Below are 27073 nucleotides of genomic sequence, written 5' to 3'. Positions count from 1 at the left end.
CCTGAAGGACTGCAGCAATCCAATAAGGTAACTCCTCACCACCTTTCCAAAGGCAATTAGGAATGGGCAATGAATGATGCCCTAATCCCATAAATACATTTTAAAATGTGTGCACAGATCTTGGCAGCATTCGGCACAGCTTGATAGCAGATATTGTCCAGATCTTGCTGGACCTAACCCACTGCCTGGAGTCACAGCCCATGGTTGCTGCCCACCAAAACTGTTCCAGATGTGGAGAGCTAATCTTGAATTAGAGTATCTCCACCTGTTTAGGACTTATTCCCATTGAATGGCTTATGAAGCCAATGGTTCCTTTCAAAACTGCTGACTATGGCCAGGAAGATCCACCCTAATATGTTGCAGGGATGGAGGAGGTAACATTGGGTGGATGGTGGGGGGGGGGGGGGGGGGGGGGGGGGGGGGGGTGGGTGGTGGGAGAAGGTAAAGCTCAGAAAGAAAGGAGTTGAGCACAAGACAAGAATTTTAAATTCAAGGCAAATCTTAGTGGTGAATCACAGCACAAATTCATCAACAATTTGCATTTTACCCTGAGAATACGAATTATTCAGTCATTTTATATCTGCCTAAATTTTCTGGATGACATTCTTTATCTTTTAGGAATTCTGATAACAGTGAAGATCAAACTTACTAATAAATTGAACGTACGGGATTTGTATCAAAGAAAATCCAACACCACTGTTAATGTATAATAATGTTTATTTTAGCGACTATTTCTTTTGCACATCTTTGCATTTAATTTCACACCTCAGAGGTTATTGGTGTGTTAAGTATAGCCATATTTACTTTATTCTTAAGAAAACTTCATGAATCCAGGGAACTGCTTAACAGCTGTCATTCACCCTCTCACATTTGCACAGAGATAAAGCACAGGCAGTACCCAGGTTACATAAGGATTCTGTTCCTGAGAACTGTCCATAAGCCGATTTCACCATAAATCAGAAACATCTGTATTCTATAACCACCTATAGCCTGTCACTGTACACACACTTGCCATAATTCGTTCAGTTCATTGAATAATCACCCCAATATTACCCACAATTGAACTAATGGAGTATATACTGTATCCAATCATTAATGAATACCATGAAATATTTTATTATTATTATCATTATTACCAGCTTGAAAAATGTTTTAAAAATGTATGGGAGAATTTGCATAAAGTCAGATTTCCATAAGTCAGGCCATCATAACCTGGGGAGCCCCTGTATAATGCTTCCATCTCACAAGGTGATTCGTTCATCTTCCGAACTTCAAAGTAGTCATTTCCTTTAACGTAACCTATTTTTTTTTCAAATTAACATGTCGTAGTTATTGCCTGAGGACTGCCAAATAGGCTAACAGATCAAGATTAATATTATGGCAAGAGATTTACTTGTAAATAAAAGGTGGATTCAACTTAGATAAGGAGCTTTTTGAAACATTGCAAAATTGTGGACAACTGCAGTCCCGAGTGGTTCCGCACACAGAGCTGCACTCGATGTGTTCTCTAAATGTTAGTGGAGAAATGAAGATATCAATGTGAGAGAATGTTCTAATTTTATTGTAACAAGAGGTTTTGCAGGTTCAGTTTTAGTAAGATTGTAGGCTTCTGTTGTTCTTTAAAATTAATTGTAGAAAAATAGATGACAAAAAAACTTTAGGGAACTGAAAAATGTAACTACAGGCCACCCAGGTAATGAACTGGTTCCATTTTTACATATATCTCTAAGTCAATTTTATCCATAGTCATAGAGTCATACAGCATAGAAACAGGCCCTTCGGCCTAATTGGTCCATGGCGACCAAGATGCCCCATCCAAGCTAGTCTCATTCGCCAGCATTTGGCCCAGAACCTTCCAAACTTTTTTAATTCATGTCCCTGTCCAACTGTCTTTTCGAAGTTGTTATTGTACCTGCCTCAACCACTCCCCCGGCAGCTCATTCCACATAGATACCACCCTTTATGTAAAAAAAATTGCCCCTCAAGTTCCTATTAAATCTTTCCTCTCTGACATTAAACCTATGCCCTGTAGTTCTTGATTCCCCAACCCTGGGAAAAAAAACTGAGTGCATTCAGCTATCTATGCCCTTCATGATTTTATACACCTCTATAAGATCACCTCTCAGTCTCCTAGGCTCCAAGGAATAAAGTCCTAGCCTGTCCAGCCTCTCCCTATAACTCAGTCCCTCAAGTCCAAACAACAGCCTTGTAAATCTTTTCTGCACTCTTGCCAGTTTAATAACATCTTTCCTATAGCAAGGTGACCAAAACTGAATACCATACTCCAAGTGAGGCCTCACCAGTGTCCTGTACAACCACACTATGACCTCCCAACTTTTATACTCAATGCACTGACTTATGAAGGCCAGCATGCGAAAAGCCTTCTTCACCATCCGATCTACCTGTGACTCCACTTTCAGGGAACTATTTGTTTGTACTCCAAGGTCCCTCTGTTCTACATCTCTCCAAGGTCCTGCCATTCACTGTGAAACTCTTACCTGGATTTGACTTTCCAAAATGGACCACCTCGCATTTATCCAAATTAAACTCCATTTACCATTCCTTGGCCCACTTACTCAGCTAATCAAGATCCCCCTGTAATTTTTGATAAACTTCTTCATTGTGCACTATAACCACCCATTTTAGTGTCATCTGCAAACTTACTAACCATGCCTTGTACATTCTTATCCAAATTGTTGATATAGATGACAACCAACAATGGGCCCAGCACCGATCCCTGAGGCACACCACTGTTCACAGGTCTCCAGTCCAAGAAACAATCTTCTACCATCACTCTCTGCTTTCTACCATCAAGCCAATTGTGTATCCAATTAGCTAGTTCTCCCTGGATTCCATGCAATCTAACTTTCCAGAGCAGCCTACTGTGTGGAACCTTATCAAAGGCCTTGCTGAACTCCACATTGACCACATCTACCACCCTGCCCTCATTGACTTTCGTGGTCACATCATCAAAAAACTCAATAGGTCAGAAAATACACAAAAATCACTCATTATGGTAACCATACTTCCACAGTACTGTCATGAATGGTATCAGAAGCACAAATGACTGATTTGAAAGAACAATTACTAAAAGTGGAGAGAAACTAGTTCTGCTGTTCATAGGAAGGAATATACAGTATGTACATACGTCGGACTTTTGAATTTACTAATATTATGGGAGCTCGTACACTCACATGGGTGTTTGTAACCCAGGGACAACCTGTATCTTTCTTCAATAAATGATTTTCCTTTTAAACAGGAATATTCATATGATTTTCCTCTTAAAAACAAACAACTTTGGAAGGAAGACAGGTAAAAATGTAAGGGACACAAAACTAAAATCTATTTGGTTGCGAATTAGCATGTTTTATTGTCAAGATTCATAAATTAGTGATCAAGAACTGTTCTCCGTTTTCTTCTGATTGCAACTGGCTGTAGATGTGCTTGTCTTCATGGTCACTTCTGCTTTCTTCTTCAAAGAGAATCTTAAATTAAAAGGGATGGGTAATTAGTGACTGATTCAGACTTCTCCATTTTATGTTATCATCGAACATCTAAAAAGTTTCCTTGATTTGGAGCCTGAACTCACAACTTTCCAGCTTAAAGGTAATACTGTCTTCAGTGAACTGTAGCTATTGTGGTACATGAAAACTGTACGGAGTTAAACAAAATAGATGATCCTGAATTCGCTTCAGCTGTAGAAAAAGAGGATGTATTTATTATACAGTGTCTATTCTAACTTCCTTTTGATTTGTAAAGCTGAATGTGTTCAGGTAAGATTGAATCACAGTAATATACCCATCTGAATCCCCACACAATACTGCATTAGGAGCAGCTTGGAATATTGAAGTACAATGAGATCTACAAATCAATTCAACAAGGATTGTCACCAATGTTTCAATTCCCTGTATGACTTCTAATGTTCATTACAGTTGAGGGCACCAGCAGTGAACAATTGACCCTCGGACTGTAATGACGACAGACACTGCATTCTAGATGAGCAGCCTTACCGTCATGGTGCACAACTGTTCCTGCAGAAAAATTGCTAGTGTGTACACTTTATACAAGCAAAGTGTCGGTCAAATAACACAGTTCAGTTATCAGGTACTGAGCGTAATGTAGCTGTGCAGAAGCAATGGAATAGGAAGCATTCATTTAATATGATAAAATGCTGAGCTCTCAACTTCCCTTCCTGCCTTTCATGCTAACAGGCTTTGTGAATGGTTTCTCCGTTCCATTCCCTTGTTTATCAGAACAATCATCTCACTCCTCAAAAAATCCACCTTGAGGTGATACACCATCTTTAACCCTGCATAAGCTTGAGTTCATCCAAAGTTTTGCTTCTATCCTAATATGCTAAGTCCAGGTCACCATCATCACCACATCTCCTTGCTTACTTTGACTTGCAGTCCACCAGTGCTTCAGTTTTAAAATGTTCACCTTTGCATTCAAATCCCTCCTCAGCTATGCCCCTTGAAATTTCTGTAACTATTTGCCAAATAGTATAGGTTTTGGAGAAAATTAACTTCCTTCGGACTTAGCCATTCCCACCCTCCTTATCCTGCTTCTGTCTTCAGCTATCAAGGTTCTGATCTCTTTAAATCTCTTAATCTCCTTGCTGCCTACCTCACTTTGTTATTGGAAAACAATCTCCAAAACATACCATGAAAACATTTTGAAGACTACTGCCCTCAAAATGTTTCTAAATGGAGGAGCAACCACATAAAAATATATATTGTCAATTATATATTTTAGCATAATAATGTGTAAAATCATTTAATCACTTTTGCAATATGGAGTAGATATTGATTGTTGGAACACGTGATTGATGATATAAAATGGATGGGATCAAAAAATCCCTTTTATGGGACATTGACATGTGAATGGATTTGGGAATCCCATAGACGTTGCATCTAATATTTTGTTGAATAACTCACAATATTTTTAAGCATGGTATTTAAAAAAAAGTGGAATAAGGTTGGCAATTAAAAATTATCTTATTCGTCTCAGCATTTCTAAGCTGGAATCCAGAATCCTGACCTTGATTGTAAACAAATATTTTAGAAAGTAGATATAAGTAAGTATCATATGAAGGCAGACTGAATACTAGTCGAATTGCCTTACAGCACTTGATGCAAATTCCATTGTGAAGTTTGTGGGACTTTAGTTCAGGAAGAATCAGTGACCTCAGGAGGGGAGAGAAGGGACAGGACTTTGAAGAGCTTTTTTATGCTCTTGTACTATATACATAATAAAGCTCCAGAAATATCATACATTTTCAAGACTTCCCATTTTAACTCCAGGAGGAAACCAGTGGAAACATCAGGAAGTAATCTAAGCTGCCATCCTTTGCCCTTGTTTGTCATTTCCCTAGAAGTCTTCCAGTTTCATGTTGGAATTATGAAACGAAACTAACTCATTGTGCACACGTGGAGATGCAAGAGACTGCAGATGCTGTAATCTGGAGCAAAAAACAAACAGCTGGAGGAACACAGTGGGTCAAGCAGCACCTATGGATGCAGGGTCTCGACCTGAATGTCTATGTTGCCTCCACAGATGCTGCCTGACCCACTAAGTTACTCCAGCAGTTTTTAACTCATTGGGTAATCTGGGGATCTAATAGTTTCAAAATTATCATAGAGTACTGGGTTGGATTGTACTCATCTTTAGCTGGGAGTTCCCTTGATGTCTGCAGACTCTATTATGCTCAGTCTTCAGCTTGTCCCTGACACAAAAGTCTAAGATGAATTGGGGATCAGATGCCACTGTGCCTGACTTCCTGCAGTGCTGTTAAACTCACAACTGAATCCAATGATGGAGTACAGACATACTGAGTAGAGTGGCTGGGTGCACTTTACATGAGGGATGGCTGGTGCAAGATGTGAGACATCATTCATTTGAAAGGAGTCACTTATCCTGAGTAAGGAGGTTCATGCAAATGAATGGTTCACTTATGTTACTTTATCGTAATATTTGAATTAATTTCTTGTACTTCAGCATATTTTTAACTTTTATGCCTTTTAAATTATATTTATTTCTTTGAATTATTCATACTGTATATACTGTATATTGAATATTTTTAAATGCATCAGAGGTATTTATAAAATAGTTCAAAGGTCTTTGACATTTGTAATCTGTCAACAGGCCATCAGGGCATAGCAGTGCCATTACCTTAGGATCCACCGCCTGAGGCTCAGTCACTGCTTATGGCCACATTCACCTCACTGGTTGTCTCTGGAGCTCAGTTAGCACTCCATATCTTTGGCAAATTCAAAGCCAGAAAATACTGGATAGAGAACCAGCGTTAACATTTCAGGTTGACGAACCTTCTTCAGAAATTTCCAGCATTATGTTTTTATTCTCAGATTTCTAGCCTCTGCAATTTTATTTTGATTTTCTTTAACAGGTTAGTGCAGGCAGGTGTGGTCCAAGGATAAGTGGGCAATGGTCTGGTCCAGGAAAATCTGGGCAAAGTGTAGGGGTTTCTGAAATAACAGCAATTGCGCTGCTAACATAGTTTGAAATATTCCTCACACTTTATAATTTGCTTAATAGATTAATGGAAGTTTTAATCACTTTCTCACTGACAACGTGCTTTTCTTTAAACTGATGTATTTTCCAATATTTCTTATCATTAACAAAAGTACAGTCAAGAAAATATTGTGCAGAGTACATCATGTAAAATTGAAATATTTGCCTGAAGTCCTGTCTCACATTACTTTAGCTGATTTATTTTAAGCAGTATAAGTTAAAGGAATTTCAGACCAATGTACTAAATATCAATACAATTTTTTTCCAGTGCTGTAATTTTGAGATCTATGTTACAAATTAATCTTTACCTGCATGCAGGAAGTTACAGAAAAGCAGATAAATTACTGGAGCCAAATTTAGTGAGACTGTACTTTTGCAAGCATTTTGATGAATGGGGGTTCTCAAGCAAGGAAACAAAATTACAGCATGAAGCTTGTGTCCTAAAGCGAGGTGTGTCATGTTTCTCCTCACTGATTTACACAGGGTGTCTGGAGGACAACTCAACACCAGGCAACACGTGTGTGAATTTTTTCACAAATCCAAAAGAGTTATAACTCGCAGAGAATGAAGTATAGCTTCTTTTTGTACAAGCAGAAGTCACCACATTTGGCTCTTGGTTGTGATTCCGGCTTACTCTTGTCACCTCTGCATTGCTTGAATCATATCTCTGGCTAAGATATTCATTATCTTTTTTGTCACCTCTTCAATTTTGCACTGAATTATTTGCTGCTCATGGAGGTCAGAAAGGTCAATGCTTGTTGACAGGCTTTTCTGCTTTTCGATCCAGTTCTTGGCTTTAAACAGTCCCTTCCTTGAAATAATAAAATGCAGGATAAATGTACTTGTATGAAATCTCATTAATTTCTCTTAATCCCACCTTAATATAAATTTAAACGTGTAATATCATTAAAATATATTCTGTGGTGTTTGTGGTGTGAATGTAATTTAAAGGCAACTTGTGCTGAGTTACTCTTCTTTACTGTGCATTTCTAACTTCTGAAAATTTGGTTGAAATGTTGAATTGGTTCATCATTCATTATATGTCAGAATCTGGTTGTCAAGTGAGAGGGGAGATTTCCTTGAAAGTGTAATCTGGACATGAACTTGAGAAAGGGGGGAAAGGGATCTGTCCTTGAATCAATTTATTCAGTGTGTGCTCAGTTCCAATAGAGTTGATTGAACTCTCTCTTCACGGGACCCTGGTATTTGTATGGAAGTACCAACATATCCAGTGTGACTCCAGACATATATGCATAGAAAGTAATGAATTCATCCACTACACTTAGCATTAATGTTAATGTGAAAATGCAATCAGATATGTGATTTGATCATCACAGAGCTTTTCTTTAACATACTCTGCTAGAATAAGTCTGTCAGCAACTTATAGCAATGTCCTATGGAGTCATAGAGCACTACAACACTGAAGCAGGCTCTTCGGCCTATCTAGTCCATGCTGCCTGATCTTCTGCCTAGTCCCATCTACCTGCACCAGACCATATCCCTCCAAACTCCTCCTATCCATGTACCTATCCAAACTTCTCTTAAATGTTACATTTGAACCTGCATCTACCACTTCCACTGGCAGCTCAGTCTACACTTGCACCACCATCTGAGTGAAGAAATTTTCCCTCAGATTCCCCTTAAATATTTCACCTATCACCCTAAACCTCAGTCCTCTAGTTCTAGTCTCACCCAAACTTAGGGAAAAAAACCTACATGCCTTCATCCTATCTATACCCTTCATAATTTTGTTTACTTCTATAAAGATCTCCCCTCATTATTCTGCAGTCCAGGGAATAAAGTCCTAACCTATTCAACCTTTCCCTATAACTCAGATCCTCAAGTCCCGGCAACATCCGTGTAAATTTCCTCTGCATTCTTTCAAGCTTATTGATATCTTTCCTGTAGGTGGGTGACCAGAACTGCACACAATACTCCAAATTTGGCCTCACCAACGTCTTGTACAGCTTCAGCATAACATCCCAACTTCCTGTACTCAATGCCCTGTTTATGAAGGCCAAGGTGCCAAAAGCTCTCTTTATGACCCCCACTTTCAAGGAACTATGGATCTGTGTTCCCAAGTCGCTTTGTTCTACTGCACATCTTCGAGCCCTACCATTCACAGGGTAAGTCTTACCCTGGTTTGTCCTCCCAAAGTGCAGCACCTCACACTTGTCTGCATTAAATTCCATCTGCCATTTTACAGCCCATTTACCTAGCTGGTCAAGATCATGCTGCAAACTTTGATAGCCTTCCTCGCTGTCCACTACACCCCTGTCCTGGCATCATCCACAAATTTGCTAAACCAGTTTACCACATTATCATCTAAATCATCCATATCGATGATTAACAACAACAGACCCAGCACTGATCCCTGCAGCACACCACTAGACACAGATCTCCAGTAAGAGAGACAACCATCTACTACCACTCTCTGGCTTCTCCCGCTAAGCCAATGTTGAATCCAGTTGACTACTTCACCCTGAATGCCAAGCGACTTAACCTTCTGCACCAGCCTCCTATGTGGGACTTTGTCAAATGCCTTGCTAAAGTCCAGGTAGACAAGGTCCACCCCCTTTCCCTCATCAACCTTCTTGGTAACCTCCTCAAAAATTTCTATAAGATCGGTTAGACGTGACCTACCACACACAAAGCCATGTTGACTGTCCCTAATCGGGCCCTGTCTATCCAAATACTTATATATCCTGTCCCTTAGAATACCTTCAATAATTTACCCATGACTGATGTAGGCTCGCTGACCTATAATTTCCTGGCTTATTCTTAGAGGCTTTCTTGAACAATGGAACAACATTAGCTATCCTCCAGTCCTCCGGCACCTCATCTGTGGCTAAGGATAATTTAAATATCTCTGTCAGGGCCCCTACAATTTCTGCACTAGCCTTGCACAAGGTCCGAGGGGATACCTTGTCAGGCCCTGGGGATTTATCCACCTTAATTCACCTCAAGACAGCCAGCACCTCCTCTTCCATAATCAGAATACGGTCCATGACCTCACTACTCTTTTACCTCAGTTCTATAGTCTCTGTGTCTGTCTTCAGAGTAAATACAGATACAAAAAATTCATTTAAGATCTATTTCCACTCCATGCATAGATGAACACGCTGATCTTCAAGACGACCAATTTTGCTCTTAATATAGCTATAGAAACCCTTGGGATTCTCTTTCACCCTGTCAGCCAGAGCAACCTCATGTCCTCTTTTTGTCCTCCTGATTTTTCTCTTGTGTTTTCTTGCATTTCTTATACTTCTCAAGTGCCTCTTTTGATCCTAACTGCCTATACCTGATATGCACCACCTTCTTTTTCTTTATCAGGGCCTCAATATCCCTCAGTAACCAAAGATCCTTAAACCTGCTAGCCTTGCCTTTTATTTTAACAGGAACATACACATTTTTTACTCTCAATATTTCTCTTTTGAAAGCCTCCCACTTCCAAGCATCTCTTTGCCAGAAACCAGCCTATCTCAATCCACACCTGCCTGATCCCTTCTGATGCCATCAAAATTGGCCTTACTCCAATTCAGAATCTCAACCTGAGGACCAGTCCTATCCTTCTCCATAATTATCTTGAAACTAATGGAATTATGATCACTAGATCCAAAGTGTTCCCTGCACACACTTCTGTCACCTGCCCTGTCTCATTCCCCAAGAAGAGATCCAGTATTGCATTCTGTCTAGTTGGGACCTCAACGTGTTGATTAATGAAACTTTCCTGAACACATTTGACATACACTGTCCCATCCAATCCCTTTACAGTATGGGAGTCCCAGTCAATATGTGGAAAGTTAAAATCACCAGAAAATCACAACCTTATTTTTCTTGCAACTGTCTGCTATCTCCCTACAAATTCTACTTGGGCAAAGTCTGAAAGGTCCAAGTTGTATCTACATCCATTGAACAATTCAAGGCTGACACACTTCTGAAGTGCACAAAAGATATTCAAGCACATTTCCTTGTCCTGGTGTGCTGTAGAAAACATTGATCTACAACTGGATTCTATTTATAGGATCTTCAGTCTTCTGATATCCACCCTCTAAAGGATAACTGTGTCATTTCTGTACTGTATCACACATTGAGAAAAATCATAACCACATGGTTTCCTGGTTAAAAATGCAACAATCACCAGATTCTTTCTAATCCAGCATTTTATTTTTTATTTCACCCTTTGGTACCATTCCCTTGCTTCAGAAACTTGTGGACTAATGAGTTGAACTAAGCTGATGTCATATTGAGATCAACAAATAATAAAATCTTGATGACACATAGTACAGAATTCATTGACAGTGCTGGGGTGGTTGGGTAGAACATGGGAGCTCAGGCCAGAGTGCCAGGGGACTGGAAATTAAGGTGCTCACAGCCTTTAAAGGACAACTACCACTTGTGGATTCTTTTTGGATAAGGAAGAATGGGTACTAAACAAGGATGTAGCACCAGGATGGTGAAAGAGTCCCTAGGCAGGTGGGGAGTCGTATTTTAATGATGCTGTCTATTCACCATCCATTCTCTCTCTGGACCAACCATAAGGTTTCTCAGAGCCTTAGTGATCCTTGTACCTTATTATGCACTGTCTCCCAATATCCATTGCCCATACCAGCCACACTGAAAGGGTATTACCTTCTGCTTCATATCCATGACTACCCTAAACTTATACATTTTTGCAATGCAGTCTCAGGTTTGCCTATATGTAGAAATCCTAGTGGCATGAATGGGTGCAGAGGACAACATAATCTGCTCTCTGTGTTTCTCTAAACTCTTTCTTCCCCGTGACACTTGAGAATTAAATGCTGTCTGGACACCACAAAAAGGAACACTGAGGCTTGGGTTCAAACCCTTTTATCCTTTTGTAGGGAAGTCCTTCTCCAGAAAGCTTAGTAATACTTACAATAAGATGAGGGATTTTAAATTGGTGGAATGCTACGTCTTTAGCAAATAACTTTGGTATTAGCCATTTCCTTTTGATGAAATTCTTCTTTCCCACATTATTTGTCCAATCCATTTTCTTCAGAAGTAGCAAATCACCTGCCACCAGGTTTTGTACTGATACCAGATCTGTGTCCAGCTTCTCAGAGATACATCAGCCCTGCTCTGGATAACTCACCCTTTGATTCAGCACTCCCTTGCTGTGAGACTATATTTAGTGTGTACCTTATTCTCAGCCCCAGCCTAGCAATATTTTCCCAAAATCAGCAAACCTGCATGTGAGAAAAATCACAATAACAATAGGCAGTTTCTGCATTCATTCCACATTGGTTCCAAATGGAAAGCAATTATAGCAAAGAATGTTGAGAGAGATGGATTTCTTTATTCATGTTGTCAATAGTTTAATCCTTTATTATGTATCAGCTGCTTTGAGGCCATTATGCTCCTCAGTCTGACAATAATGTGAAGAAAATTGTCGAGAGCTGGTTTTGAGCCAGTTGCTTGTCAGTGGTACCCTTCAATGTGACATTTTGCAGTGTGTTGTTACCTGAGGTAACAGTGTTCATTTTGTTTTGTCTTGTTTTCCAGCTGTGATAATGTACATTAACAGCATAAGTGTCAGCTGGACTGCGCGGCTACAGATCTTTCTGACATTCTGCAAACTTGCTGCCATTTTAATAATCGTCATCCCTGGAATGATGCAGTTATTCAAAGGTAAGCAGGCACAAAACACTTCACTGTTTTTAATAAGCTACAGTGCAACAGATTATAACAGAATGACAAAAGAGAAATAATATTTCTCTGTTGGTTTTTTTACTGTTGTTATGTTTGTTTTCTGTAATGAAAAAAATTTATTAGTTTTCCATATTTTATAGACAATAGACAATAGGAACAGAAGTAGACCATTTGGCCCTTCGAGTCTGCACCGCCATTTTGAGATCATGGCTGATCCTCAACAATCAATATCCTGTTCCTGCCTTGTCCCCATATCCCTTGATTCCCCTATCTATAAGAAACCTATCTAGCTCCTTCTTGAAAGTGCCCAGAGAATTGGCCTCCACTGCTCTCTGAGGCAGTGCATTCCACAAATTCACAACCATCTGGGAGAAGAAGTTTTTCCTCACCTCTGTCCTAAATGGCCTAGCCCTTATTCTTAAATCATGCCCCCTGGGCCTGGACTTCCCCAACATCTGGAACATATTTCCTGTCTCTATCTTGTCCAATCCCTTAATAATCCTGTATGTTTCAATCAGATCCCCTCTCAGTCTTCTCAATTCCAGCATGTACAATCCCAGTCTTTACTTTTATCTTGTATTGAAAAATGCTACTGCTTTGTGATGGGAATTCATGACAAGAAATCCCAGACTTCACTGCCCTCACTCAGCACTCTGATTCCCCACTCTCTCACTTATTGGATCTAGAAGATCAAACGTGTTGACCAAGAGCATCCTGAACCTGATCAGTGAGACTCCATGTGTGAGCAAGATATCATGAAACAAAATATTACTATGGGAACATCTAAGCACCACACGGGAAGACAGACTTGGACTTTGATTATTATCTCATTCAGATGTTAGCATCTCCAACAATTTGCTTCATCGTTGTCCTGCAGTGTCAGGTAGGCTGTGTACTCAGGTCCCTGGAGTAAGGCCTGAATCCACAACCTTATAGTTCAGAGGTAAATGTAAGGTGTGGCTGACAGCTTTTTTCTATCCCTCTGCACAGTTTCCCTTGTTACGAGGTCAGCTTCTAGATTCTTAGACGTAATGCAAAAAGTATATAAATTAGCCAAGAGGTCAGGGTTAATCCTGATACATTTACATAGAATACATCATGCTTCCAGACCCTTCAGCCAATCTGGACCATGCCAGTGCAAATGTTCCACAGGAGTCATCTTCTTTCCCTCTTCAATCTCCAACTTTAAATCCTATTCAATGTAACTTTCCATTCCTTTCTCCCTCATGTGTTTATCCTACCACTTTAAATGTATCTTTTTGACTAAAACTGTTCCATATTGTTATATTTTTTGACATTCTTATTATCCTTTGAAAACTCTCTTTTGTGTTAATTAGTAATGATGCCGAGTTTTCACACCTTTGAATGTAGTGAAGAGGATGGTAACTGCACCTCATCAATAATTGATTCTTGGACTCTAATTCCAGTGAAGGATAACACTGGAAGATTCTTTTTAATTATCAGTCAAACACTTCCTTCCCACACCTTTTGACTAATCTCATGGGTCTGTTCATGATCACTCCAAGTTTATTCATCTGATAAATCAATTTGAAGAAAGTATTTCATCAATAAGGACAGATAAGTTTGTTTAGTTAATCAAATTACTTGTTTCTGCCAGCCTCTGTAATAACATGATGCTTCTGCTTATTTCCCTTTCTCTCAAACCACAGGGGAAACACAACATTTTTCTCAACCCTTTCAACAAAAAGAAGTTAGTCTTATGGGACTTCCCCTCGCTTTTTATTCTGGAATGTATGCGTATGCAGGATGGTAAGTGCTCTCTCAGACATGAAAGTGCAAGGAAGGAAAGTGGCCCTAGCAGAAAATGTTCTTATAAAGGCTCTTATTAAAAGACAGGTGGTCCTTAATTTATGCATGTGATAAAATCAACAGCAATCTACCACTTTAAACCACAAAAGCAACTGTGTGGAATTATTTTGAGGACTTCTTTTTCACTCAAAACATAAAGATCAGCACAAAATCATGCAGTCAGTGTAGTATCCTGATGGGTCAGTCTGGACCAGAAACTTGTATCATATATCCAAACCATATCATACACGTACACAAACATTTCACAGTCCACTGAATACTTATTAGATACTAGCTATTTGCTTATCAGATTGCCTTGCAAACATTACACAGAGGAGTTCTGGTAATGTTAGAACAGAGGTTGTTTCAGAAATTGCCTACTTTCCACATCCTTTTGTCAAAAGAACTTGGTGCCTGGAATACTGTACTCCCTTTCTTTATGGGAACTTGGAAAAAGCAGAGCGCGACGGTAGGAAGAGAGCATACTACTGGGCTGTTTCAATGCTTCCACACCCACAATCAGGTGTCCTGCTTGCAGCGATTGCATCGTTGAAAAATGTCATGGCTGCAACCAACTCCTTAGCAAGCACTTGAAACCATGGAACTGATCTTTAAATACCAACATGTAGAAAGTGTCTTCTCAAATCAGACCCATTGCTTCATTTTTGGCCTGCTGTTAATTAGCTCAGTATCATTCCAATGGGATTGATCACTTCGATTTTAACTCATCAATCTTTTGAATATAAACTAGGCAGATTTCAAACCCCCTACTCTTTAAATGGAAGGGGTTTGGGAAGAATAAGATGTCAGAATTGAGCAATTTGATACTGCTTCTTTTAGAAATCCAAAACGAGGCCCCTGTGTAAAATAGGTGGGGCATAATAACCATTCAAAGTGACATCATTAGTCCTGCAATGCATGCATGACACTGGGTTGGGAGACAGCCATGTTGTCAGATGTCCACCAGCAGATCCAAGGCTGGGACCTGCCAACTACCTAAAAGTACTAAAACTTCTGCTCATGAAGCAGGAGTGCTACACAAGAAAGCTTTCAATAACCTCCCACTCCAATCAGGGCCCCAGTTACTCAACCTTACTGGGCCCAGCACCAATTATATTCTCAGTGACTGCTAAGGACCTCAACCTACATATTATTCCTATCCACTGTTCAAGTAATCATTCCGAATCCAAACGGCCAATTCACCATGGATCCCATGCATCTCAATCTTAATCGACTGAGTTAGTAAGACACGACTTGCCCAACACAAAGCCATGCTGACTGTCCCTAATTAGGCCATGGTTTTCCAAATGCTCACAAATCCTATCCCTAAGAATCCTCTCCAGTAACTTCCCGACCACTGATGTGAGACTCACTGGTCTGTAGTTTCCAGGATTATTCCTGTTTCCCTTCTTGAATAATGGAACAACATTAGCTACTCACCAATCCTCCGGGACCTCACCTGTGGCTAGAGAGCATACAGAGATATTGGTCAAGGCCCCAGCAATCTCATCTCTTGCCTCTCTCAATAACCTGGGATATATCCCATCAGGCCCTGGGGACCTATCCACCTTAAAGCTCTTTAAGAGACCCAACAATACCTCCTTCTTTATCTTGAAATGCCCCAGCAAATTAGTATGCTCCACACTGATCTCCCTATCCTTCGTCCTTCTCCTTGGTAAATACTGGTGCAAAGTACTCATTTAGGACCTCACCCACATCCTCCGCCTCCAAGCACATGTTCCCTCCTTTATACTTTAGTGGTCCTACCCGCTCCCTCGTTATCTTCTTGCTCTTGATGTGTTGATGTGTGTCTAGGATATGTTGGGATCCTCTTCAATTCTACTTGCCAAGGACTTTTTATGGCCCCTCCTGGCTTTCCTCATTCTCTTCTCGAGTTCTTTTCTGGCTTCTTTATAATCCTCAAGGGCTCGGTTTGATCTTAGCATCCGAAGCTTTACATATGTTTCCTTTTTCTTCTTGACTAAATTCACCACCTCTCTTGACATCCAAGGTTCCCTGACCTTGCCATCTCTGTCCTTCCTTCTTACTGGAACATACCTGTCCTGTACTCCGTGCAGTTGTTCTTTAAATGCCATCCACGTGTCAGATGTGGACTTGCCCAAAAACAGCTATTCCCAATTAACTCTCCTGAGTTCCTGCCCAATGCTCTCATAATTTGCCCTGCTTCAATTTAATACTCTCTCGCAAGGTCCATACTTATCATTATCGCTAGCTATCTTAAAACTTAAGGAGTTGTGATCACTGTTCCCTAACTGTTCTCCCACTGAAAGGTCAGTCACCTGGCCAGGCTCGTTGCCCAACACCAGGTCCGGTACAGCCCCTCCTCTTTTTAGACTATCTACATATTGATTTAAGATACCTTCTTGGATGCAACTAACAAATTCTGCCCCATCTAAATCTCTTGCACTCAGGAGGTCCCAGTTTCTTTAGGGAAGTTGAAGTCCCCCACAACAACAACCCTATTGTTTTTAACACCTTTCACTAATCTGCCTGCATATGTGTTCCTCAATGTCCTGGTTGCTACTGGGGAGTCTGTAGTATAATCAATGTCCCAGTGGCTATTGGGAGATCTGTAGTATAATCAGATTAAGATTTTGAAACCTTCAGAATTTCTTGATATATTTCTGGAAATTAGTGGAATCAAACATTAGCACAGGAAAGTGGTGCTGAGATAAAATATCAGCCATGAACCTATTGAATGGCAGAGCAGGCAAAAGGAACCAAAGAGCTTCACCTTGCTTTATTCATGAAGTGCTCACGTTCTTCTGTGGTGATGGGCTCCTCACATTCTCCATTAATATCTGGACCATGGCACCTACTATTTAATTCCCTGTTTGATATTACTGTGAAATTAGTTTCTATAGTTTCAATAAATCTTGCCAGTACACAGCAACCACACAGACAAAGGCAATTATGTAAAACCTCTGACATAGAAAAGCATCCCTAGAAGTGGTGTTATCAGACCACGTTCACACAAAGCCACAGGAAATGTTATTGGGACAGTGGTCAAGAGGATACCTCAGTGAGTGATGCCAGTTCCTCTTTTGGCTTGCATCTGGTTCATGGCAATCTTAGGTTTTACACAACCTGAATCTTTCTTCAGTGTTTCTCCGGAAGATCAGTAAGTGCTACCATCCACAATTAGGATGATTTGTTATCTTACTCCTGTTTGATAATGAGTAATGCATGCCTATCTGTTACAAGGACTGTTTCGTGGAGCAGGAACATTCCCCCAGGCGACACAGTAAACTGTGTTCACTGTGCTGAATGCTCCAGTTGCTGAGCCCTACCCCACCCAGCTTGACTCTGTAGCAATGATGATAGGCTTCCTGTCATTACAAATCTTGCTTGAAGTTTAAGGCAGGGAGTGTGTGAAATAGTCATGCTTTCACTTGGGTGAGGTGGGGTCACTGACTCTGGCAGGAGAATGGAATAACTTTTCTTAGGAAAGGACGGTATGAAAAAGATGTGTAGGAATGCAGAGGGAGCAAAAAACAAACTGCTGGAGGAACTCAGCGGGTCAGGCAACATCTGCAGAGGGAAATGGACAGTCGACGTTTTGGGTCAAGACCAGTCATCTGAAACGCAGTGGGAGGGCAGTTCGGCATCAGTTACTGCTCCATTAACACTTGGACAAAGGGAAAAGGTCTGAGAGTGAATCAATCTGAAGTATTTAGATTCTTCTGCATGGAATAATGTCGGACAACTCCCAATCCCACCCTGGATAAAACTACTCCACCATTTCTTCTGTTCCTTGTGAGAAATATTTACCACTTTCTCCTTCAATGATACCCCATGTAAAATCCAGGGGAATGCAGGAGCTGAAGCTGAGTCTTGATGCCCCAATAACTGAAAACATTTTAGCCCACTTTGTTGTAGTGGCAAGAGAAGGATAAGTCTGATAAAAAAAAGCAACAATAAGCAGTGCTTGATAGATGATATTTTTCAAAGACTGGCTATTTATCTCCATGGGATACTATTTCTTGAAGGCTTTTACATCTTAGGGAAACTGATTGTTGGCATTCCAAAATGTCATATAGATTTACTGCATATAACAGAAAGAAATGAATCACTAAGGAATGAGACGTGGAGGAATGAATTGCTGCCAGCGCAAATTGCAACTACAATAACAACTTGCCTTGTATGGCATCCTTAATGTACAAAAACATATAAGGTGCTTCGGAAAGGTGCAGTCAGAAATATGTGCAGTAGAAGAAGCCACCAGGAGGGGTCTGGGCATAGGGGTAGATGGTGAGTTCTGGAGGACTGGAAGGTTGTATCACATGGTAGGGGAGGTAGGTAGTAAGATAGAGGAAAGATCAGGAATTACAGAGTGTGGGGCCATAACAGCTAAAGGCATGACTGCCAAAGATGGTACAAAGGATGGACAATTGGATGATATGAAGTGAATTAAATATAATACTATAAAAGTAAACATTTTAATGGTAATACTAACAGTTTTGCTCACCTCCATGTATCCAAGAAGAGTTAAACAATCATGTTGTATATTTTTTCTGCTGTTTCATCCAGGTTTTACATGAATTTTGTCACAGAAGAAGTAGAAAATCCTGAAAAGTAAGTCTTTGAAATGGATTTTGAAATTGTTTAAAACAATTCTCTTTAGTAAAGGGCTGAAAACTATTTCAAATGCTTTAGAAAAATATCTTGCTACACTTGCGCTGAAACTTGATAAATCATGCTGGGCCAACGCAGTGAGGGGTGAAGAAAACTGAAAAAATTACATTGCCTAACACAGCATGAGAAAAAGCTTCTAAAGCCATAATTACTTCTAAGGGAGAAAAAAAATACATCAGTCTATAAAGTATTGAATGGTAGAGTGGATTAGCACATTGCAGGGGATATTGTAATTTCTACCAGAATATGTCTGCTGACCCTCCCCATGCTCACTGCTGACGTTGATGATTGGATGCCCAAATGATTTTGATTCTAGGGCCACAGCTTACTGGGCAAGGTGTGGGAAGGTAAAGGAAATCCTGAGAATATCAATGTGACTGGGCCAAAGTTCCTTTACAGAGTCAGAGTTGTACTGCTTGATCCTCCAGTCCCACCAAAAAAAGCATAAGCAGTTCCTGGGCCATCTTACGAGCCACCTGTATTGGCTCCCTTAAGAACTAGTTAAGCTGCCTGGTACAAATGGGCTGTGCATGTGCAGCACACAGCAGGTGCATTTCAGATCCAATACTTCAACTTTTAGCTCGCCATGACTGCTGTACATCACATAACCCTGTTCATTTGAATAGGGTCACCAACCTTGAATAAAAAGATGCAGGTAAGTGATTTATTTTTCTTTATTTCACTCTAGCTTTAACTGAATTCTTGTATTTTAAGCTGGTTTATTTTTGTTGTTAATTTTAGAATTGATTATACTTATTTGAATTATCTTAAATGCTTTTGAGGTCTAGAGACATTGAAAAGCAGTTAAAGAGCCCTTTGTTAAGCTGTAAAAAGGCTGTCATGGCATTTTGGACACAGGGTCCCAGAATCCTCCACTTGAGGCCTAATCTCCACTTGTGGCTCATTCTGCTTTGGAATGGAGACCAAGCTTCTGGATCATTCGATCCCAGAGAATTGTAAAAAGTTAGGTGTGGCCACAAGAGTACTGGAGGGGTGAGTTCAAGGGATGGCAGGCCAGATCAGACACTACCTGTCCCATTGTTGAAATGCTTATACCCTCCAAGGCAAAGCTGGAGGGGAAATTTATTCAGACCAGAAAGGCCCAATGTCCTTGATCAAGCCTGAGAAGCTCTAGGCTCAAGGCTCCTTTGAAAGTGGGCCCCAACTATATAGCCCTGGTGGATCCCAATATTCTGAGGGAGCAAATTGTTTTTTACTTGACCAGCTTGGATAGTTGTGAGCCAACACTGGCCTACCAGTAGTTACTGGAAATTGGAAGAAGTGAATGGCCAAGAATGGTGATGTAATAAGTGCAATTCTGCAACTTAACTCTCAACTCCACAATAAAGTAAATTATAAATGGCACATTTACCATTCTGTACGTGGCCTCCAGAAGTATTTTAGGAACATCTGGTTGGGTTGTAGAAGGAATTTGAGAAACCACAGGTGCCTGTACAACACAGTTTCTAGACAGTTTCATACTAGGAGGCTTTAAGCAGTCATTAGGCCGTTATTAGCATTATAAGCTTATCTCTTACATGGGACACGGTAGTGTAGCGGTTAGCATAACGCTATTACTGCGCCAGCGACCCGAGTTCAATTCTGCCGCTGTCTGTAAGGAGTTTGTACGTTCTTCCCGCGCCTGCATGTGTTTTCTCTGGGTGCTCCGGTTTCCTCCCACATTCCAAAGGTTAGGAGCTATGGGCATGCTATGTTGGCGCCGGAAGAGTGGCGACACTTGTGGGCTGCCCCCAGCACATTCTCAGTAATGCAAAAAGATGCACTTCACTGTGTTTCAATGTACATGTGATTAATAAATAAATATCTTAAAAGATATCTTAAATATCTTATCTTTATATCACTTCAGGGAAACAGAGTGTATCCCTGAAAATTGCTGTTATGTACTCAACGAAAGGGGAAAGTCTTACATCTTTCACTCCCATTTATTTAATCAGAGGCGATTTATGTCACTCAGGTCACTAATACAAAGAACTTCCAAATGCTTCCAAAAATTGAATATGGTAGCTGAGTGTGTCATCATTATTAAAAATAGCTTTTCAAAGCACTGAGATCTGTATGATCAGTGTGGATGATATTAAGCTATTGAGAGCTTCAAGTTCTCTGGTGTAAATATCACCAAAAATTTGTCCTGATCCAGCCATGTGGATGCTATGGCCAAGAAGCACACCAACACCTCTACTTCCTCAGAAGGCTAAGGAAATTTGGCATGTCCCCAATGACTCTCACCAATTTTTACAATTGCATCATAGAAAACATCTTATCTGGATGCATCACAGTTTGGTATGGCAACTGCTCTGCCAAGACCACGAGAAATTGCAGAGAGTCATGAACACAACCCAGTCCATCACACAAACCAGCCTCCCCTCCATTGCCTCCATCTACACTTCCCACTGCATCAGGAAAGCAGCCAACGTAATCAAGGACCCCTCTCACCCCTGTCATTCTCTCTTCTCCACTTGCTTGTCAGGCAAAAGATACAAAAACTTGAGAGCACGTATGAGCAGACTCAAAGACCATTGTCAGACTGTTGAATGAACCTCTCATATGGTAAAAGATGAACTCTTGAACTTTTGATCTCCCAATCTACCTCATTGTGGCCCTTGCACTTTATTAGTCTACCTGCACTCCACTTTCTCTGTAACACTATATTCTGCATTCTTTTTTTACTACATCAACATAATTATGTATGGAGTGATCTGTCTGGCTGGCACGCAAAGCAAAAGCTTTTCATTGTATCTCAGTACATGTGACAATAACAAAGCAATCTAATATTGGTTGTACTGCTTTTCAAGCCCTCAATTCACAATTGTGCTGGATTGACTTTTTCAGAAATTTTGAAGTCAGTTTGCAATGGGAACATACGGCCCAAAAAAATTGCATTATTATTAATGGAAAATCACAGATTGTGCCATCCTGAGCAAGTCTGGGTCAATTAATTAGATTTTCAGTTCATTAGGTTTACGGCGCAGGCCATTTCAAACCTCATTTGTACAAGACGTTGGTGAGACCATATTTGGAATATTGTGTTCATTTTTGGTCACCCTGTTATGGGAAACATGCCATTAAGCTGAAAAGAGTGTACAGGAGATTTACGAGGATGTTGTTGGGACTTGGGGGACTGAGGTATGGAGAGAGGTTGAGCAGGTTTGGATTTTTATCATTGGAGTGTAGGAGAATAAGGGGTGATCTTACAGAGGTGTATAAAATCAAGAGGGGCATAGAGAGGGTCAATGCGCACAAGTTTTTTCTCAGGGTTGGGGAAGCAAGAACTAGATGACTTAGGTTTAAGGTGAGGGGGGAGCAATTTAATAGGAACCTGAGGGGAAATTTTTTCACCCAGAGGGTGGTCAGTATATGGAATGAGCTGCCGGAGGAAGTGGTTGAGGCAGGTACATTAACAACATCTCGTAAACGGTACTTGGAAAAATGCATGGATAGGAAAGGTTTAGAAGATATGGGCCAAACACGGGTAAATGGGACTAGCTGAGATGGGAATCTTGGTCAGCATAGACCAGTTGGGCCGAAGGGCCCATTTCATGCTGTATCTATTGCTGGATATAAACTACCTCTGATAACATGGGATGGTCCAATGTTAAAATGCCCATATAAATATACCCAGAAGTACTAACTGAAACTTTAGTCTAAATCTGCTGGTTCAAGGCCAAATATTAATGTTAGAAGGCATTGGTCTGGAAATTCACTTGCATCGTGAAACCTTTTTATGCACTGAGCGATCGAATTTCACTGAAGCACAATCACTAACTGTAATTGAGTACTTTTACTAATGCAACTGCACACATGTTTAAATTGTAGTGGGGTCCTCAGTGTGTCAGATGCTTTCGGCATCATGCAGGTGTCAGACCCTCAAGAGCCCTCCGCGCGGAGCCACTTCGATGTGTGTGAACACCCATTGAAGAATTTCTAATCAGTTAAGTCTTACTTAGTCAAGGAAAAGAGTTATGTTGCGTGAAATAATAAGTGTTTGTCAGAGTGGGGAAGTAGCCAATTGGGGCATAGTTGAGAGGGCATTGCCCTGAATCTTTATCTGTGTGTCCTGCATCCATGAATGTTTAGCACTCACACAAGATAAGGAAAAAAATGGAAAACCAGTCATTTCCTTAGATTTCCTCATGACTGACAAAATGAAAGTGGAACCAAATTAAGACTCTTCCTTATAACAGTTGAAGATAGAATTAAAATATAACCCTTCAGTCTATCTGACTCACTCTGACAATGTAAATACAGGATGGTGACACAGCAGTTAGGGCTGCTGCCTCACAGCATCAGGGACCTGAGTGTGATCCTGACAGTGGGTGCTGTCTTCATGGATTTTGTGTGTTGAGCTTGTGGGTTTCCTTCAGGGTTCTCCCCACATCCCAAGGATGTGCTGATGGGCTCATTGACTTCCCCTTCAAGGAGGTAAATGGCAGAAGAATCAAAGGGGAGTTGATAGGCAGGTGAGAAGGAATAGACTGCAGAGAGGGGCAAAAGAACTACTATATCTGCTTTGGAACAATTATATTTGCTAAATAAACACTAATTGTTCTCTAAAATCTTAAGTGTTTCAAAAAAAATCTTTAACTTTATTTGTTAACGTCCCATTACTTATATTGATTTATTGTTTTATTTTTTGAAACAAAAACCTTCTAAATCAAGGGACAAAGTTATCACCAATGTACCCATGAACTTACAATAGTGAGAATGTTAATTTTGTCTCGAGCAAGTATAGAGGAAGGAATCTAATTCTGCAGCAAATGCTTCAATAGATTAAAATCCTTATATATCCATCTTACATTTATCTCACTGACAACAATGCAAGACAGTTTCAAAGATTATTTTGAATTACAGAATGACATCTGTAAATATTTGCTTAATCAAGGAGTGTAATATTTAAGAATTTTGTATAAGTAGACAGATGTTATATGTCAGTCTAGACTCTACAAAGTAGTTTCAATAATTCCTTGTTCATTCTGATTATTCATTTTACATGTTAGCAGGCACTATACAGGCTTTGAACTTATTTCACAATTCCTGTTATGCTTAATTTGATTATTAAAATAAGGTAGAAAAGTAAGTCTAAAAAGTGCCATTCGCTATTTGTCTAATAGTATACATTTACCATATTATGGCAAAACAATTAAAGAATAATTTATGGAATGTTTACATTTACTTGGAATTCAGCAAATTCTTCAGTATTCAGCAACTATGTAACAAATTACTAACTTAACTTACATTGAGATTTTTTTAAGGCAATTTAATTAGCCTGAAAATCTCTATGTATTCTTGGGTAGTTGCAATACCTTGCAGCTAACTTTTACCTTCACTTTTAAGTTAGATCTATTTGATTTAGAACATGTGTGAATCCCAAGGTGATTTTCAGATTGCATTCAATGCTCTGACTAAAATTCATTTGAATAATTACTCATAACTCTATATGCAGACTCAGACAAGGCTAGGAAATGCACACGTGGTGGAGAGCAATTTTGCAAGTGAGTGAACTCGAAAGGGATGGGGTCATTTAAAAGGGAAATCTCACAGTTGACAAGACAAATATTCTGGACAGTTTTCAGGAATCTCAAAATGTGGCACAACTTGATAGCAGTTTTTGCCAAGCTTGAAAGCACAGGGGACTGAAAACCATTCATCTAGGGATAGTTGAGATTCAGGGAGACTGGAGTGACAGAGCCAGTCAGCGTTCATTTGGTTAGATTGCTGCAGAGGTCATGGTAATGCTTCATATGGTGCTTGTAAGATGTAAGATGGTACCACTGGGTGGGCAGCGTCTACACTGATCAATATTGCAGCATGTTTATAATGAGGTGCAGCCAAATTTCAGGCCAAATCTAAACATTACACTCCCCATTTATCCCAGCCATATTTCCATAGCTATCCTTGTATCATATGCATTTCAGTCAGAACATAAGCTACCCATTCGAGATATATACACAGGATCTTGGTGGAATCTGAATGCCTTTTGTCAGTTGAAGAAGGAAAGACTGAGATTTATATGGTGTCTTTCAAAACCGCTGGATGTCCCAATATACTTTACAGCCAACTAAGTACTTTTGAAATATTAACATTTGCAGGAAATGCTATGTATATGGAATATGTACAAAACACAGGAGAATCATAGAATGATATAACATAGAAATGAGGTCAGTCAGCCTATCAGGCCTAAGCCAGAATTCTCATCCCAGAGTGTACCTCACCTCATTGTTTCTGGTAGTTGCACAGTAGCCATTGAACTAACATTTTCAATAACCATTTTCTTTGAGGTGCGACAGTATTCCTGGTTTACCAGTATCTGCTATCTGGACACTTCTTGGCACTTCCCAAACCCACTTGACCAAAGACCTGCTTGGCCACGGTCTGTGCTGCCCAAAGTGTGAGGGGTTCCTGAAATTTTTGCCTAGTGCTCTGATCCTTCCAAAATTACAGTCTCTCAATCCAACTGACTTGATCCAATCAATGCCCGTGATCCCTGGTGAACACCCATGGCTCATAACTATAGGAGTAACTGGATCCGTATTTCTTCACCAGTGACTTAATAGCTCAGCTGCCCCAGGGGATAGAAAACAACGGTGAAAGTGGAGTGTTGCTTTTGCAAATGATAGATGTGGCCAGTTGTGTGCCATATTGGAACCCTTGCTCTTTGTTATATACATTAACATTCCGGATGAGAATGTTAGGCACATGATTAGAAAGACACAAAGATTGTTAGTGTTGTGGATGGTGAAGAGGATAGCCTTCAGTTGTAGAGTGATATTGATCAGTTGGTAAGATGGACAGAGCAATGGCAGAAGGCTGAGGGGATATCTGATTGAGGTACACCAGGCTTTGAGGGACATAGGGTAGACAATGAAAAACATTTCCCCTCAGCAGAAGTATCCATATCCTGAAAGCACTGCTTTAAGATAAAGGACAAGAGATTTAAAAGGGATTCAGAAGGGAAATCTGGAAGACACTGCTTGGGGTGATGGAGGCAGGTAGTCTCGCAAGAATTAAGTGTTTAGCTGGGCACTTGAAACACCATGGCATAGAGGATAGGTGCCAAGTGCTGGAAAATAGGATAAGGGTACCTGATGGACACAGTGAGCTGAAAGGCTTTTTCTCTGCTGTGATTTTATAACACAGGGGATCTTTCCTGCAAATGTGCTCAAAAGAAAGGAAGTGGTTGAAGTATTTCAAGTGTACATCCTGGTATATGGAGTAGTGGGGCTTAGAGAGATATGGGCCAAACACAGGAAATTGGGACCAGCTGGGTGGGTACTGTGATCGGTATGGACTGGTTGGGCTGTAGGACATGTATCAATGCTGTGTTGCTCTGTGACTCTATTCCTGCTTCCACCTCTTCATTATCCAGTCCTACAGTGTTCATGTTTACATGTTAACCCAGAAGGACTATTCCACACCCTTGCCTATTTGTATCAGAAACAGAGAGTAACATCTTCATGACCACTTACTTTCTTCAGGGACTTTACTGCATGTAATGTGCCCTACATTGTGACAATTGTATCGCTGGCCCATTTGAACAGACATTCTGAAGATGTGGCTCCCTTGCCTTTTACTTCCTCATAATCTACAGCCTTTCCACCTTTGGTACCCCAATGACGAACTGGTTTCCTACTGAACTCACCTGCAGCATCCTCATGACTTATTCTTGAAGATGAGTTGGCCAATTTTGTGGGTTTTTTCCCTGCCTGCATCTCAGAATGATGTCCTGAGCAAAATCTCCTGCTTTATTTTGTGCTATTTCCACCTTGGCGGCTATTCTACCAGCTTCTTCAAACACTGAGTGCAGCGTCTTAAATAGTTTTACTTAAATTCTCTGATTCAACAGTCCCACATTAAATTATTCCACAAGTTCCAATCTAAAAAGATGTGGAAAACACAGCTTTTTGCCAGTGCCTTTGGCCTGAACATATATTCCCTGGCTACTTCGTGTGATGCCTCGTTGAACATGGCAAAAATTGTAACTCTTGAAAATCTCTGTTCACACTGGATTACTATGTTCTTTGAGAGTTTTCATTATGTCCTTATGTGAGACCACATCTGTCGCTGGTGGTGCTGGTAGATTCATCAACAGTATGTATGTCTCTGACCCTACCACGAGCAACAATATTGCCTTCCCTTTCTTCTGTATGGCTGTGTTTCCTTGTGTCCTCCCACAAGATTTCAACAATATCACTTGCCTTCAGGAACATTTCCACTCATTCTACATACAGGGCAAATGGCTAACTCCACTCGTACTTGTCGAGGTCACCAAAGTATCTGACAATATCTGCTGCTGCCTTCACAAAGCTCTACATCGAAAACCCTGTTCTCAATCTTCTTCAAATTAGGTCACTGACCTGCTTCTCCCTCCAACAAATCAAAATTATTG

General features: G+C 40.3%; 1 protein-coding gene across 1 annotated transcript in view; it reads left to right on the top strand.

Moving 5' to 3' along the window:
* Positions 1-27073, top strand: part of slc7a11 (solute carrier family 7 member 11) — a 133575-nt gene that overhangs the window by 37338 nt on the left and 69164 nt on the right. Inside the window, exons 4-6 of the mRNA XM_052045151.1 lie at positions 12058-12183; positions 13875-13974; positions 18565-18609. Coding sequence (XP_051901111.1) covers positions 12058-12183; positions 13875-13974; positions 18565-18609 — 271 coding nt within the window. The remainder of the gene's footprint in view (positions 1-12057; positions 12184-13874; positions 13975-18564; positions 18610-27073) is intronic.

This window comes from Pristis pectinata, chromosome 2 (genome assembly GCF_009764475.1).
Source record: "Pristis pectinata isolate sPriPec2 chromosome 2, sPriPec2.1.pri, whole genome shotgun sequence".
NCBI lineage: Eukaryota > Metazoa > Chordata > Chondrichthyes > Rhinopristiformes > Pristidae > Pristis > Pristis pectinata.
The sequence above is the reverse complement of the archived record's forward strand: the minus strand, read 5'-3'. Positions and strand labels throughout refer to the sequence as shown.